Consider the following 17380-nt stretch of genomic DNA (forward strand, 5'->3'; position numbering starts at 1 on the left):
TTTCCTCCTTCCTGGTGGATCCATCCTCAGCATTCTTCTACTGATATACTCCATGTCCCTCCTCTGCACATGTCCAAACCATCTCAATCTTACCTCCCTCACCTTGTCTCCAAAACGTCCTACGCTGTTCCTCTAATAAACTCATTTCTAATCCTGTCATGAAAACCTCAACATCTTCAGCTCTGCTACCTCCAGCTCTACCTCCTGTCTTTTACTCAATGCCACTGTCTCTAATCCATACAACATCGCAGGTCTCACCACAGTCCTATAAACTTTCCCTTTCACTCTCGCAGATATTCTTCTATCACAAATCACTCCTGTCACTCTTCTCCACCCACTCCACCCTGCCTGCACTCTTTTCTTCACTTCTCTAACACACTCTCCATTACTTTGCACTGTTGATCCCAGGTACCTGAACTCCTCCACCTTCTCAACCTCTTCTCCCTGCAACCACACCACTCCACTGCCCTCCCTCTCATTCACACACATGTACTCTGTCTTACTCCTACTGACTTTCATTCCTCTTCTCTCCAGCACATATCTCCACCTCTCCAGGCTCTTCTCAACCTGCTCCCTACTCTCACCACAAATCAGAACATCATGATCTTGAGTGGCCTGCTGTAAAGCTCTGACCTCAGATCTACTAAACACCTTTGAGATGGTTTAAAAAGCACACACCAATCTTATGGTCGGGTGTCTACAAACTTTTGTCCATATAGTGTATTTTATTAGGAACACCTGTACGCCTGCACATTCATTCAAAACCAGTTGATGTTCTTCCCATCTTCAACTGTCCATCTACCCGTGTTATCCCTAACAGGAATAGACCCCGATGTGGTCTTCTGCTGTTGTATCCCATCTCCATAGAGGTTTGATGTGTTGATCATTCTGAAATGCTGTTCTGCACACCCTGGATGTAAATATTGATCTTTTAATTCTTACAATTTTTTCCTATGTTGCAGAATTGCATTCATTGTGTTCACAGGTGTTCACTGTAGCATGAAAATTCCCAGAGTGGTTTCTAAAAATGCTGACAACCAGGCCAAACATCACTTAGATAACATTTTGTTTTCATTTTGATGTTGGATGTGAACTTGAACTGAAGCTCTTGACCTGGATCCGCATGACTCACTGGATAATTGCAGACGTGTACAGCAGACGTTACTAACAAAGTGGCCAGTTGTTGAATATTGGCTCCTATATCTTTTATAATACTTGTTACTCACGTTTCCTTCAGCATAGGGTTTTTCTAGGTTTTCTGAGTTGCTATGGAGAGTTTCGCAGATCAGAACTGAAATTCTCACAACTACTTGTTCAACCTCCACATCAGAGTCACACATCATAAAAACAATTTCCAGTTGCTTTGATCAAACGGTGAATGCTTTGGGAAAATCATTTAATCGATTGTGTACAATCGTCTGTTGTTTCCAGCTTTATCAATTGTTTGTCATGCTGATTAAAATATATTATACTGGTTCCCACCTGAATGGTCTCAACCCCCAAAACATCTCAGCATCAGTTCGTTGCATAAGTCATTGAATGCAAAATGGTTAAACCAGTTGTGATAATCTGTCAATTTCTTTTGTAATTGATGTGGATGAATCTTGATCGTCACTAATGAATCAGAGTGTAGACATCAAGATCAACCAATGATCAACTATAGTTCTCTAAAATAGGTCAAATGTGAATCTCGTTAACCCTCGAGCGCATACAGACGGCAAAACAAAGAATAACAATTTCTAAAAATGGATGAAAAAACAGGAAACGAACAAACACTAGTACAGTACAGTACTTACTTTCGGCTTCTCCAAGCCGTCCTCCTGTCCAGTCTCATGCAATTAAAATACCTGTACAGTAATGTGTACATTTGTGCTGTTGAAATTCATTGATGACAAACAGAAGAAATTCAGCCTTCAAATCATTGTAATCCAAACTGTAGTTTATATCAGGAAATTCCCAAACCATGTGCCATCATACTGACAACATGACTAAACATTTTGTTTGTAAACAATGACAAAAGGACTTGATATGAGGACTTGATGGCAATGATTTGATTATTGACACAAATACTTATTTAGGGATTTTGAGGAAAAATACAGGCTTTTGAAGGAAATCCAACGTGTTGTGCTATTTGTACAGATTGTTTTGAGAAATGCAGATACTTTTTTTGCAAATATCAAGAATGATTCGAGAAATGCTCCAAAGCAACTGAGAAAAACCTTAAACCAAAAATAATTGCTTGAATGGCCACAAGGAGGCACTGTAATAAAAAAAAAGTCATTGGCTATTGACTGTATGCAATAAATTATTACACAGAATCCATTTGGACATAGTATTTACTTCTTATTTAGATCTTAAATTTCACCGATTGATATATCACAAGTACCCCTTTTTCACTCCGAGTCACGTGTTTTGTTGAGAATAAGAATAAATGATGACAGGACGCCTCGTCTCATCATGATCGTGTTAATGTGCTTACCCTCACACACTATTCATAACCAAAAAAAAAAGAAAAAAAGGATTTTTTCACACGTCAATTCTGAAATTGTTTTCCATCATCCATTTGGAAAAATAATAAAATAATAATAATAATAATAATAATAATAATAATAATAATAATAACTGAACAGACTTTTTCAACAATTAGTGCAAATTCATGCAAGCAACACACAAGTGTCACTAGTGTTTACCGTGCCATCAATCACAGAGAGTTACAGACGTAAAACTTGTACTGATCTTGAATTTAGTGCATTATGCAAGAACAGATCATGTGCCACTTCCTTTTTGAGATTCCACCGATTTCAAAGGGAGCGACGTTACTTATGGATTGATGCATAATGTATGAACGCATGTGTAATGTGTGCATGTATAATGTATGACGCTTTCTATTAGCATCATCTATGAACACAATGTCCCATGTTGCAAGCTGTGCGTGACAACGTACACTATCAAATAGCAGAAAAAAAAAGAGTGATCGCTTGTATTTCCCTGTTCTTTATGATATACCTTATCACAAATCTGCACTTTATTAATAACAGTATAAAGAAAAGGCCCATTTTGCTCATTTGATCAAAAAAACCTTAGGTCACCTCAGCTAGCACTTGGAGTAAGTAGAGTATCTCTGGAAAGTAGTAATACTTGATGGTTCCAATCATATAAAACCTAATTTCGAATGTCACACAGTCCTTTAATCATAATGTGATCGTGGTGCTCCATGTGACTGCGCGTGTAGCCTTGTGCTGCCATCGGTTGGCGTGTCACAAAACTAGTCTCTCTTTTTGATACCACCTCGTATGTACAGTAAGTACGAGTTTCGAGACTAGTTTTGTGACACGCCAACCGATGGCAGCACAAGGCTGCACGCGCAGTCACAGGGAGCACCGACTTTCATAAGTCATTTTGCCAAAAGATGACGTGGGCAGCTGGTGCTATTCTGTGCCACGTCTGCTATTCTGACCACGTGCGCTCCCTGTCACCGAGCTCTCCTCACACGTGAGTTTCTTCCCGGAAATAATCTTATTTCCGCACCCACCCTAGACGCCAGATTGGCTCCTGACTGCGCCCTCTTGCCAAAGATAAAGATCCGGTTCAAAGTTTGCCGTTTTGACACTCCGGTGAATCTTATGCTTGGCATGCTTCAAAAAGAAGACTTCCAGGAAACATTCTAGAATTGGCAGGAACGCTGGGAGCACTGTATTGCTGTGCGAGGGGACTGTTTTCAATGGTGATAGTGTGTAAACCTTGATACATAAAGTATTTGGACTCTCACTTTGAGTACTAGCTGTATCAGATTTATACTATGCAATTTTATCCTCCACAGTTTCCTGTCTTGGCTGTAAATAAATTAAAAAAAATCACTTCCACTCAAAGTCCATTCCAGTCATTTGGTAGAACCTCAGATTGTGCGGGTGGTAAAAAAGCCTGAGGCTGCGAATGACCTCAGGTTCGACGCATACATGTGTCCTGCCCTTGGTTTTGCCCAGGCAGTGCGGCTCGGCGCTGCCCTCTGCCTTCTTCAGACACGGGAAGCCCTTGGTCTTGTTAAAGTAGAAATGCTTGTCTGTAATAATGCGCTCGAGCCCCAGGAAGTCCTGCACGCGGCCCAGTTCAAAAGCCGGATCGCTGATGAGCCGCTCTCCATTGACGAAGTGGATTTGAGAGAGCGGGAAATAAGCGAGCCAGCGCTCCAGGTGCTGTGCGTATAAGCCGATGTACAATGGGCTCCACAGTGAGTCCACCAGACCTAATGATCTGTTCTTAAAAGCCAGGCTTTCAAAGCTGGCGATGCCCGGCGTCTTGGAGGCGATCTGGGTGTAGTCGGAGATGGCACGGGTCACGGGGTCACGCACCACCACGATCAACTTTACGTCTCTCGACATGGCATGGACGCGAGCTGGTGTCTCCGCTGCCACAAAGTAGCGTGGTGTTTTCTCCATCACAATTTGGCCATCAAGTGCTTTGGGCATCATGCTCCTGAAGAGCACACAAAGATTTATTAAGCATGAGATTGATTCTAATAAGCATGAGATTTTCATTTCAATAATGTTATTATTTGTTTTTGTTATTAATCAATACTAAAAAAAAAACATTTTCCCCGTCCTGCCCTCGATTTCTAGGAGTGTTCTACTGTAGCTTCCTAAAATCTTTTTAGGTGACATAAATGTAAATATGTCCCATAAATGTAGAAGGGGACCAAAAGAATTCCTGGAATGTGAATGTGGCACATGCACTCGATGTGGATGCATGTTTTACCCTGAGGAAGTAAATGTTTACAGTTGTTTCAGCGTCCTGAATGGGATCATACTTTGTTAATGTGTGTGGTATTTTATCCTTTATGTTGGTTCTTGCATTTTCTAAGTTTGTGAGGAATTAGAAGGTTTTTCTTTATTTTTATTTTTACTCCAGACATTAAAAAAACAATAGAATTGGTGTGAATTCGATTTTTATTTTCGCTTGATAAAAATCCAGACCAGAGCAATCTTTTCAAAACCAACGCCTACTGGCTCGTCTGCAGAACCAAAACAAAAACAACGTCCGGGTCAAATCTCAAATTAAGAACAAAGCGAATGTGTTTTTTCAACATAAGATTTGTTTGGAGAGTTTGTTTCTCCTGGACAGACTTTTAATCAGCGATTTTACACCAAAATGCTTTGGCATCTAAACTTTTTCTGTAGATTAATCATTTAATAAAAAAATTGTCTTAATGGGAGATATAAACTGATGGGATTTTGAAGACTCATTAGGACACGGTGGGCTTAAAAAGCTTGTTCTAACCTAATCACTGCTTTGGCAGCAGTGTAATCAAAGGAAATAAACGTCATTTCACACAAATCCTTTGCTTTTCAGCATCTGCCATGCTCCCAAATGAAAAGAAAAAAGGTACAAATACCACGCACATCCACAACGCCACTTAGGTAGATGTACATTCGGGTGTACAGCATATGCAGAGACATCAGACTCGATTTCTCTGATCCTCTATACTGTTCTACATCCTGACTCAATTTCCCCCAAACAGTATTGATCAAATAAATCGCATCACACCTAAAGCATTCGTTACGTGTTACTTGGCGAGATCGAGTTGGAGAAACGAGAGGTAATGATGTGACAAGGCTTATTGTCCTGCAGCTGATCACTGGTTCTTGTGTCACTTATTGGCTGCAAACTAGAACGAAAACCGACTGCATTTTGAGTTCACTTCTATAAAGTGTATACGAAGTGCTACAAGCTGATGGATCAATCGGTTCAGGGTTACAAGCAGATAAGGCAAAAAAAAAATCTCATTCATGTGCTTGTGTCTTACTTTGGTCTCTCACTTGGGGCAGCAGATGGACTCATTTGAATGAAGTGCCTTAAAGGCCCTCTGGGTTTAATGCGCCTCCTGCAGTCCACCTGCTTCAGAAAGTAACTACAGCTAACATACGCTTTTCTATAACAGAGGGATATGATTTAATAGGTGTATATAACAAAAAAACACAAAGCCCTAACAATTAAGACAGGAATCATGCAAAAGGTTAGTCAAATACCTAAGTATGTGAGCGGAAATACAATGCTTTCTGTGTTCCTGCTCGCTGCAGCATGAGTTCTTATCGATACAGCAGGCCTCGAGTCACGCGGCATTATCAATGACTTCATCTGAGAAAGCACTTAGCCTAAACACTCGTAGCTTTGCCTATACTTATTATGGAGCCAGCAAGTCTATTAGAGCAGTCCATTAATTATTTACTCGCTGACCTGTACCACCAGATCACTTTATATTGACAATTCCTGTAGATAACACGAATGATCGTGCGTAAAAAAAATTAGGAGCGTACATGAACGAACCGGACATGTCCGTAACGCTGGAGGGCATGAGGATCCGTTTACACTGAGCAGAGAAAAAAATACTGAGATAAGAGCCGAGCTGCCATTCGAACTCTGAAGCTGCCTTTTATCTATACAAATATTAACCAAAGACAAAGTCACTGATTTCTGAGGCTTTTGCTGTTTAAAAGCTCGAGTTTGAAAGAACACAAACCTGACCTTTAATCTCTCAATGGTAGACTAATCGGACAAAAGTATTGGGACAGCTGATGTTTCAAGCTATATCTAGTTCTTATCCAAACCACATAGTTGGACGCTGTAGCATCAGAATTTCTTCACTTGAAGAAGACGAGAACCAAACCTGTTCCAGCATGACGATGCCTCAGTGTGAGCTCCATCAAGATATGGTTTATATGGGTTTGAGTGGAAGATGAGCTTAACACTACTGAACATCATGGGATGGTCCACCCAGGTCTCTTCACCTCACCCACACCAGTACCTGACTTGATTAACAGACCTTGAAATTTCCACACAGACACTCCAAATTCTAGCATCTTTCCAGAAGAATGGAGGTTATTATAAGAGCAAAAGGGGACAAAATCTTAAGATGTTTAAAAGGCAGGTACCAATGTTATTGTAAGGTGTCCACAAACTTTTGCACAGTAGTAATGTACATTACTGTGCGGTCAAATCTTGTATTGTGTAACAAGTCTTTGAAAATAAATACATTTGTTCTGACATGTTCACTCTCACTCAAGCTGCTAAGAGTAAACCCTGATCTCAGAAGATTAGTAACGCATTGTTTGTACAACGTTGGCACAAATGCTGATGCTTCTTCACGTCACCCATAGCAGTTTGTACTAGAAGCTTGGAGGCTTCCCCTCGTTGTCTACCGCAGTACAGCTTCATGCTGTGTGATGTCCCAGCAGCTCAGAGGAGCAGATAGGTTGCTCCTAATTGAGGCTGCATTTTTGGCCTGTTCTCCAAATGGTGCCGTGGGTATTGATCGGGATGGGGGTATATGGTAATGTGGGTCTCAGCTGGTAAAAGGGGGGCAGGTGGAGTGTGTAGATGGGCCATTCCACAGCCTCATCAGCTGCCTGCTGTGCACACACACACATACACACACAAGCCAATTAGGCTGTCTTCTTTTCATGTCACATTTTCCTCCTTTTTACAGATTGGATTATATGTTACTTTATATGTTGTTGTTGTTGTTTTTTTTCTCACAAAAGAACTCCTACACGTGTACATTAAGTTGTGAACTGTGTGTTGTATCTCTGAGCTAAATGCAAACCAATTATGTAATATATGCAATGAGACAAAGTTTCGGTAAAAAAAAAAACATCTATTTAAAATATTGAAAAGTGTATTGAGTAAAGCTTTGGAATAGGAAATATAGTATCATGGATACCGTGGATATTAGGGATGTGCATCTCCATAATGATGTAATTCGCATCTCGATGCATAGCCAACGATACGATACACTGAAGATACAATTGAAGCAGCCACCGATGCAGTGCGATCTGATTTCCATTTGATTCAACACGATATGCAATTCAATATGGTACAGATAGTTCACTTTTATTTCTTTGTTTCAAACAGACAGCAAATGATAAATTGACTTCAGTGATTTCTGTCTTCCAAAGCATCGCCCTTTCACACACACAGGCCTTTGTAGTGCAACATTTTTTTTATAAATAAATAAATAAAACCCAGCTTTCTTTTGCTGTTCTGCTCCAGGAAGATGCAGCTCTACCTCTGCCATGTTAATCTCTATTCTATGTGACTCTCAGAACACGCCTCGATCTCCGTAGTGTTGTGATACGTCATAATAAACTAAAGTTTAGTAAAGAGAAATCAATCTACATAGAAAATATTGGTAACAAATTGATCACCATTTAAATAATTAAAGTATAGCGCATCTACTAATGATTATATATTTCAATAAATAGTTTTTTACAGATCCAAATATGTTAAAAATGATGTCCACTTTTTTTAAACCGATGCACAAATGAATTTTACCAGCCCTAATATAATCGTATATGTATATATCAGGGCTGTCAATCGATTAAAATATTTAATCGTGATTAATCACGATTTTCAACTAAATCGCACATTTTTATCTGTTCTAAATGTACCTCGAATTAATATTTTTTAAGTTTTTAATACTCTAATTAACATTAAATCATTCTAATGCATGAAGACAAAAATATTCTTGTAAATGTCAAAGTAAATACGTAAATCAACAGGACAAAAAAACAAAACTTTTGCTATGTTTCCACACGGACGGTGTTAATTGGCGGGTGTGTCTATCACGGCGGATTATTGTGCTTGATTTGAGACTTGGCACATCAGTAAAACAAATGTTTAGTGATGAAAAAGATTTTTTGGTGGAGTTTATTATTTTGCAACACACTCTCTTTCTCTTTCTCTGTCTCTTTCTCTCTCTCTTTATATATATATATATATATATATATATATATATATATATATATATATATATATATATATATTCATGAGGTTTTTTTATGTGTGTGTGTGTGTGTGTGTGCTTGGCCCAGCCAGCCAATTCAGTCATTAATGTTCCAGTCAATTGTAACTATGCCTTTTCCACTTCCCATACACATCCATCATCATAGAGGGGTGCAGATTACACCCGTCCCAACCCCCTACTCATCCCCCACACTCACTGTGAGGAAACTAATGAGAGATGAATTATAAACTGAGTGTCAAGGCCTTATGGCGATTTCATGAACTATCGCATATTCCTGCTTTCAATCACACCTGCTCCCCTCGTACAGACAAGCGACACATCTTAGGAGATATTATTCCTTGCATTAAACGATCTGTTTGGAGTAATACAGTGAACATATCATACGGCAGTCGAACTCCTTTATGACGCAAGACGCATTTATTCCAGGTTTGAACGCTGAACTGGGATATGAACGATTCCAGGAATTATCTCAATTTCATGTTCTAATGATGCCATTTGAAACTGAACTCGGATTTTTTGCTCAGCTATGAGTTTCCCAACAAACACATTTTCTTTAAAAGGTTCCATAATGCAAATCACATGCATTACATTTACTGCAGGACTGGTCTGAAGCCATTTGGATGTAAATATGTAGAAAAGTGTTGTAGCTGTAATATCAGGAGAAAATATCAATAATTCATGGCAATCTCAAACAATTCGCCTTGCCTCCAGCACAGACTTATCAAATAGTCATGAAGGAAATACTAAACTAGATTGAGGCGGGAGAGTGAGATAACTCTCGCTTATTGTATGGAGAAACGTCGCATAGTTTGTCCTCGTTTACCGAGCAAGCCGAATTACCATCTGATTGTTATTCTATTTCTGTGAAAAATGTGTCCTCGTACATAATATCATGACTATTGATATACAGTGCATTAGGAAAGTATTCACATCGATTCACTTTTTCCCTGTTACAGATGTATTCCAAAATGGATTAAATTAATTATCATATAGGTGCATCCTGTTTACACTGATCATTCTTGAGACGTTTCTACAACTTGTTTGGAGTCCACCTATGATAAAATCAGTTGATTGGACATGATTTGGAAAGGCACACACCTGTCTAAATAAAGTCCCACAGTTAACATTGCATGTCACAGAACCATGCTATGATGTCCAATGAATTGTGTGTAGACCTCCAAGACAGGATTGTATCGAAGAACAGATCTGGGGAAGGGTACAGAAAATTTCTGCAGTATTGAAGGTCCCATTAAGCACAAAGGCCTCTATCATCCATAAATGGAAGATGTTTGGAACCACCAGGACTCTACCTAGAGCTGGCTGCCCGGTCAAACTGAGCTATCGGGGGAGAAGGGCCTTAATCAGGAAGGTGACCAAGAACCGATGGTCACTCTGAAAGAGCTCCAGCGTTTCTCTGTGGAGAGAGAAGAACCTTTCAGAAGAACAGCCATCTCTGCAGTCTTTCACCAATAAAGCCTGTATGGTAAAGTGGCCAAACAGAAGCCACTCCTTAGTAAAAGGCATATGCCATATATACTTTTAGACCATGAGAAACAAAGATTGAACTCTTTTTCTTGAATGCCAAGTGTCATGTCTGGAGAAAACCAGGCACTGCTCATCACCTGGCCAATACCATCCCTGCAGTGAAGCATGGTGGTGGCAGCATCATGCTGTGGGGATGTTTTTCAGCACCAGGAACTGGAAAACTAGTCAGGATTGAGGGAAAGATGAATGCAGCAATGTACAGAGGCATCCTTGATGAAAACCTTCTCCAGAGACTAGGCCTCATACAAGGGCGTCGGTTCAACTTTTAACAGGACAATGACCCTAAGCACACAGCCAAGATTAAAAAACTTGGACAACTCTGTAAATGTCCTTGAGTGGCCCAGCCAGAGCCCAGACTTGAACCCGATTGAACATCTCTGGAGAAATCTGAAAATAGCCACGCACCGACATTCACCATCCAACCTGATGGATGAGGGTTCTGCAAAGAAGAATGGGGGAAACCGACCAGATATACAGGAGGTGTACCAAGCTCGTAGCATCATACTCAAAAAGGCTTGAGGCTGTAATTAATGCCAGAGGTGCTTTGTTGTCAGTATGGTGTATAGTTTGTAGAATTTTGAGAAAAATAATTAATCCGCATGTGCATGCAGATGAGAATTAATTTTATGCTACCACTTTTGGGCCTTTGATCGAGGCCCTTAACTCCTCTATGCTCCAGGGGTGCTGTATCATGGATGACTTTGCTCTCTGACACCAGCTTCCTATTGCTGGGATATGCGAAAAAATAACTTCACTGTACATATGACAAGTAAAAGCCTCTTTTGTAAATTGCAAAATTGCAAAATAAATGTGCTCTTATCTTACCAGGTTCCCCAGTCCTACAGGTTAAACCCTCCTGTCTCTCCGGTGTGCCAAAATCAATAATATTGATTGGCCGGAAAGTGAAAATGTACACCTATGGGTGTTTTAACGCTCTCTAAGGACATTCCATGAACATGTTGCTAAAGGGGGGAAAACACACTCAAGCATGCTCACTCTCTTGTACATCTTTTCGGAAAGCGCTAATACGACTATGTAGCAAAAACAAAATTGCTTGCAGGTTTCCAGGCGGTGCACAGATCAAAAAAGCGTTATGGCAAATCGCTTCCTTACAGGAAAGTGACAGTGTTACCATGTTGAAACATGAGCTAGTAGCCTGCGTGTGGGTTTTATGCCTCAGCAGGATGGAGCTTCTTGCTAATTGTAACTGAATCTGCGCTGACCAAAGCTCACCGCTCGCATCGAGCTCAAGGTCAAGCGCCGAGGGCGATCGATCCGAAACAGGCCATGAGCTCAGGAACTTCATCTATCAACCCGTCTCGTTTAAGACTTTCTTGGAGATTTAACTTGTTTTTTCTTTTTTTTTTTGCAGAAGACCTTTTCCCCCTTTGGATCTATAGATTTCAATCTACTCCTGGTTTCATGATTAATGACCTTTTCGCTCCATTGCTTGAGCATTGCAAGCTGACTTGTCCACGAGCTCCCCTGACCTTATGAAGTGCCTGGCGCACATCATTATCGCCAGTGGAAAAAGTGACTTGGGTTAAAGATCAATTGACAGGACTCACTAGAATGTCAAGTGGTGTGGCCATGCTGTGGGGTCCATCTGTTCCTGAGGAGATGACAATCTGGCCCATCTCTGCTCATACATCTTCTGTGTATGAAGCTCAGGGTGTCTGTGTCTACATCAAACACCCCCTACACAACCCCCCCCAGTGTTATTAAGACCATATTGAATATTGGAGCAAAAGGGAAAAAAATCTAACAGCAAGTCCTTTACCAGATCAATTTTGTTCAGTGTAATGCTGTATATCGGAATGTCTTGTTTTACCATTCTTGATTCTGTAATATGAAGAAAAGAAAAAAAATCTTAAAAATGATTAACAAGTGGTTTGCAGCTCTGTATTAGAGGGTGTGTAAACTGGATGTGTAAAGATTGTAAAGATTTGTGCATCTGGGTGTGTCTAATGGGGGCCAGGGTTGAATTCTAATCAAGTGTGAATTGACAAAGCAATTAGTCAAAGAGCTAAAAGGTAAATAATAGGGTTTTGTCACCTCTGAACAACCAGAGACTGATGGTGTTAAATAGGCTATAAAATTCTTTGGCTTAGCTTATCGACTGAATATTCAATTGCTTTTTATTTCATTTAAATGAACCTTTTATTTACTCAACCTAAAATATACAGAATAAAAAGCTTTTCTGATAAGATTTAAAAAATGTGACTTACAAACATTATCAACTAGATTTTCACTCAGTCACATGTATTATGCGATTTAGAGAAGCCGGACTCTTGGTCTAATCTAACATCTGTCCCAAAGATGATTGGTGCAAAAAAAATGATCCAGTCATGAGAATTAAGTCTGGAGAGATTACAGTGTTCCTTTCCCTCAACGACACTGCTGCAATGCTATTTCGTGTTTCACGTCAATCCTGCACTGTGGACCAGTCGAGATCAACTTTGTGCATCTCTGTACATCCAGCACATTCAAGCTCGTACACACCTCCAAAACCTGGTCATTTAAATGACAAGTAGAATCAGGTGTGTAAGAGCAGGATTATTATCAAACTCTGCTGGAGTCCGAGATTATCCTACACACTCAAGTCTCTGGTCATGTCTTCCTATTTAACCAATGCAAGGTCAGATCTTGGCCCTGCATGCAGGCCTGCTGTGCACAGGAGAACCCACAATGCTGAAGAAACCCCAGCAGTGTTTAATTAACACTTACAGTGAAGAATACATACTAACACTGTCATAGTAACCCATAGTGAAATAGTTGTAGTGTTCACTGTACAATCAAATCTGTCACCTTTTTCTCTTTAATGCAAAAATATTATAATAAACCCTTTTTTTGAATTTCAATTTACTCCAAATTTTACCTTTTAATAAAACAAAAAAATATTTTTAAAGACTTTTTGTTGTATCTTAATTAAATGCTCTAGCTATAGTGCATGGGTAACCATAGTAACCAGAATTACTAGGTTGTGCACTGAAGAGCAACTTTGTACAATTTTGTACAAACTTTTGTCCTTTAAATAAGAAGCAAAGACGCTGAAAACACAAGTCTATGCCAGTGAACCTGCAACCGAGCAAAGATTTTTAATGGTTTATTTAGTAAATATTTTACAGGTGACTTATACAAGCACTGAAACTTGCCTGACATTGAGAAAATAAAACTCTAATTAAGTATAAAACATGCTACCCATGCCCTGTCCAAGACCTTTTTCTACCCTATGTCTAAAAAAACTTCTACCAAGCCCATGTCTAAAACCCTCTACATACCCCATTTAAAACTTTTTATCTTTCCCATGTCAAAGACTTCTACCTACCCCACGTCTAAAAAACCTTCACCTGACCCCATGTCTAAAACCCTTTATTCAGCCTATGTCAAAAACTTCTACATACCCCATATCTAAACCTTTCTACTTATCCCATGTATAAAACTTCTACCTACCCCATATCTAAAATCTCTAACTCCCCCAATTAAACCTTCTTCCTACCTCATATCTAAAACCTTCTACCTACCCCATGTCTAAAACCTTCTCCTCCCCAATTAAACCTTCTACCTACCCCATATCTAAAACTCTTTTTTCAACCCATGTCTGAAACTTTCTAGCCTACTTTTAAAACTACCTTAAAAAAGTATTAGTTAAATGTCTCAAACTCATGTCAAACCTATGTCTAAAAACGTATACAGTACCTACCACATGACTAATATCTTTTACACTCTCCGGGGTCTAAATACCTTCTACCCTCGTTTTAACCAAAACCTTCCATGTATCTAAACTTTACTGTCCCAATGTCTATAAACCCACCTCCTAACTAAAATGTTGCACCTACCCAATTTTTAAAACCATCTAACTACTCCATGTCCAAAAACATCTATCTACCCCATGTCTAAAACCCTTTATCCAACTACCTACCCCATGAATAATACTTTCTGTCTACCCTATGTCTAAAACCTTGTACCTACCCCACTGCTACAACATCTGCCCATGTCTGAAAACTTCTAACTACCTACCAGGTGGGTAACTGGGGACTGGAATTTAATGAATTCAAATGTCACCATTGCATGAGTGACTCTGGTCATTTACAGAATTATTCTATTAATCTAACAGCATTGGACCAAATATTTCAACATTCTATGTATTCTCTCATTGTCTAAAAACTTTACCCACCCCATGTCTAAAATCTTTCTACATACCCCAGGTCTAAAAACTTCTACCTACCCAATGTCCCAAACCTCCTACTCTCTCTTTTAACAAACCATTCTCCAAACCGTCTACCTGCCCCAAGTCTAAAATTTTCTATTTTACATACTCAATTTAAACCATCCACCTGCCCCATGTCTAAAACCCTTTTACCTACCCAATGTCCCAAACATTCTACTGTACCTGTCCCATGTCCAAAACCTTCTACTGTACCTTTTAACTACCCAATGTCAAAAACTTTTTACCCTTCTTGTGACTAAAATATTGCCTTCCAATGTCTATAAACCTACCCCATGTATTTTCTATCTGCCCATGTCGAAAACTTTTTTGCCCATGTCTAAAATCTGATCTATTCATCTAACAGTGTCGGACCAAAAATGTCAATATTCACACTCACGCACGGGCGCGCGCGCGCACACACCCACACACTTACCTGTACCAGGTGAGGCCGCGCGCGTAGTGCCGGTCGAAAAAGTGCGGCTCGGATCCGAGCGCGCGCACGTCCGGGTGAAGCCGCAGGAACTCGAGCAGCGCGCGCGTGCCGCCTTTCTTCACGCCGATGATGAGCGCGTGCGGCAGACGGCGCGCGGCGCGCCAGTCCTTTTCCTCGGCCGAGCCATCCGCGTCCGCGTCCTCGCCGTCCCCTGCGCTTCTCTTCTTCCTCCTCCTCCTCCTTCTCACCATCATCCTCCCGTCTGCGTCTCCCATCGCCTCCGTCCCGCCGTATTGTCCCTCACCGAGCGGCGCCTCGGCGCGACTCAGGCCGAAACTTTGCGTCCCTTCGGACCCGCAGCAGCGCAAGAGACACAGGAGGGACGCGCACGCCACACCGAGCCACAGCATGCCTACAAGTCTGGGTGCGAGTCTCCAATGCTCCGGCGGAGCTCCCCGAGAACCTGCCATCCCTCTAAAGGGAGTCTGAAGGACACCATTGTGTTCAAGAAGTTACTGGGTTCAATCTAAAGGGCCGAGAAAGTGAGCGACGAGTCTCCAGGTTCATGTCTGTACCTCTGCGCGTCAAAAAAACTGCATTAAAAACAGACTAAATGACAATAAATGAAAAATCCAGCGCTCCTAATAAATGTTCCGTGTTTCTGTCTTCCTCTCGGTGACTTTCCCCAGGGGAAGATCTTCTCCGTGTGCTGCACTGCTTCTCCATGAGCGCATCTTGATGCTCCGTGTGATTGGAGGGTCGCAGCTGAAGGCGTGTTTCATCCCCACTGTAGCTCTGCTCAAACATTCACTACCAAAGCACTGAGTGTGGGAAATGTCATGTAGCCAGGGTGGGAATGCAATTAAAGTGATTTATGTTGTTTTCTGAGCTTTGTTTGTTGTTTACACAATATATCAACAAATCAGATGTTTACAGAACTGGTGTGGGACAGCAAAAATAAGATCCGAATACAAAATAAGTTTACTACATTACTTACCCATAGCAACGAAATAACTTCATACAGTTCTGAATATGAATAGTTCTGAATTAACACCTACAGTACTGAAATAACACTGACAATACTAATCTAACACCCACTGTACTGAAATAACACCTACACAATACAATTATTACCTACAGCGTAAATCAACACATCCACAGAACACTTATGGTACTGAATTAATACACACAGTACTGAAACAACACCTATAACACTAAACTAACACCTGCAGTAATGAAATATCACCTACAAGTTAACACATAAAATACTGCAATTAACACTTACAGAACTAAATTTACATCCACAATACTGAATTATCACCTACACAAATAACAGTACTGAACCAACAACTACAGTATTGAATGAACACCTACAATACAAAACTAGTACCTACAGAACTACTAAACATCTGCAGAACTAAATACACCTACGGTACTGAATGAACACCTGCAGAACTAAATAACACCTACAGAATTAAATTAAGACATAAAATACTGAAATAACATGCACAGTTCTGAATTAACACCAACAATACTAAACTAACACCTACAAAAGAAATGAATGTAGCTCTCGTGCAAAACGTGGGAAAAAAGCAGCGGCTTATAGTCCGAAAAATACGGTACATAATAAATTCAAACCGACAAACATTGAATTAACATCCACAGAATTAATTAATACCTACGGTACTGAATTAAGATTCTGAATGAACACATATAGTGCTGAATTAACACTAATAGTTTAACCTAAACACCACTGAATTGACAACTACAATAGTGAAGTAATTTGAACAGTTTTCAATTAACACCTACAACACTGAAATAATACATAAAATGATGATTTAAAATGAAATAGTTACAATGCAACACCTACAATATTGAATTTAATGCTTATGGTGCTGAATTACCAATGACAGTTCTAAATAAATGCCAAAGTACTAAAATACACTATTCAATTAACACTTATAGTTCTGAACTAACACATACAATGCTGAATTAACATATACAATACTTACAATACTCAGTGGCAGTGGCGGGCCATGCATTTGGTACCTGGGCCTTCAGTGGGGATGTACTGGACTTAATCCACCTCTTAATACCACCACTATCACGTCGCAATTATAGAAACCATCAATACTGTACAAAAACGCAACATAACAACGCGTGGCATTACAGAGAGAGAGGCATTTTACATATGGAGGGTGAAAACCATTTTACTAAAGCAAGCGCCAAACCTCTACACTACAACCACGACTGTGCCAACCAACATCATCTGCAGCAGTTCAGAATCAATATTTGTCTAATAACATGACAAAAACATCAAAATGTAAATAAAATACAACCTACTCACCAGAGATGCAGAATCATAATTTGCACCGCTCCTCAGAGGCTGTAATCC

The 17380-nt window shown here is 40.1% G+C and overlaps 1 protein-coding gene and 1 long non-coding RNA gene across 2 annotated transcripts; one reads left to right on the forward strand and one right to left on the reverse strand.

Annotated features, from left to right (window-relative positions):
• Window positions 1-1934: 1934 nt before the first annotated feature.
• hs3st3l (heparan sulfate (glucosamine) 3-O-sulfotransferase 3-like) lies at window positions 1935-15678 on the reverse strand. The gene is made up of 2 exons (XM_046853065.1): window positions 14986-15678; window positions 1935-4473 (listed from the first exon to the last, which is right to left on the reverse strand). Exons 1-2 carry the CDS (start codon window positions 15453-15455, stop codon window positions 3855-3857), a joined length of 1089 nt encoding a protein of 362 aa, XP_046709021.1. The 5' UTR covers window positions 15456-15678; the 3' UTR covers window positions 1935-3854.
• LOC124388449 lies at window positions 15413-15873 on the forward strand. Its single transcript, XR_006926417.1, has 2 exons — window positions 15413-15552; window positions 15675-15873. It is a non-coding gene; the product is annotated as an uncharacterized LOC124388449 (long non-coding RNA).
• Window positions 15874-17380: the final 1507 nt, after the last annotated feature.

This window comes from Silurus meridionalis, chromosome 7 (genome assembly GCF_014805685.1).
Source record: "Silurus meridionalis isolate SWU-2019-XX chromosome 7, ASM1480568v1, whole genome shotgun sequence".
NCBI classification, from domain to species: Eukaryota; Metazoa; Chordata; class Actinopteri; order Siluriformes; family Siluridae; genus Silurus; species Silurus meridionalis.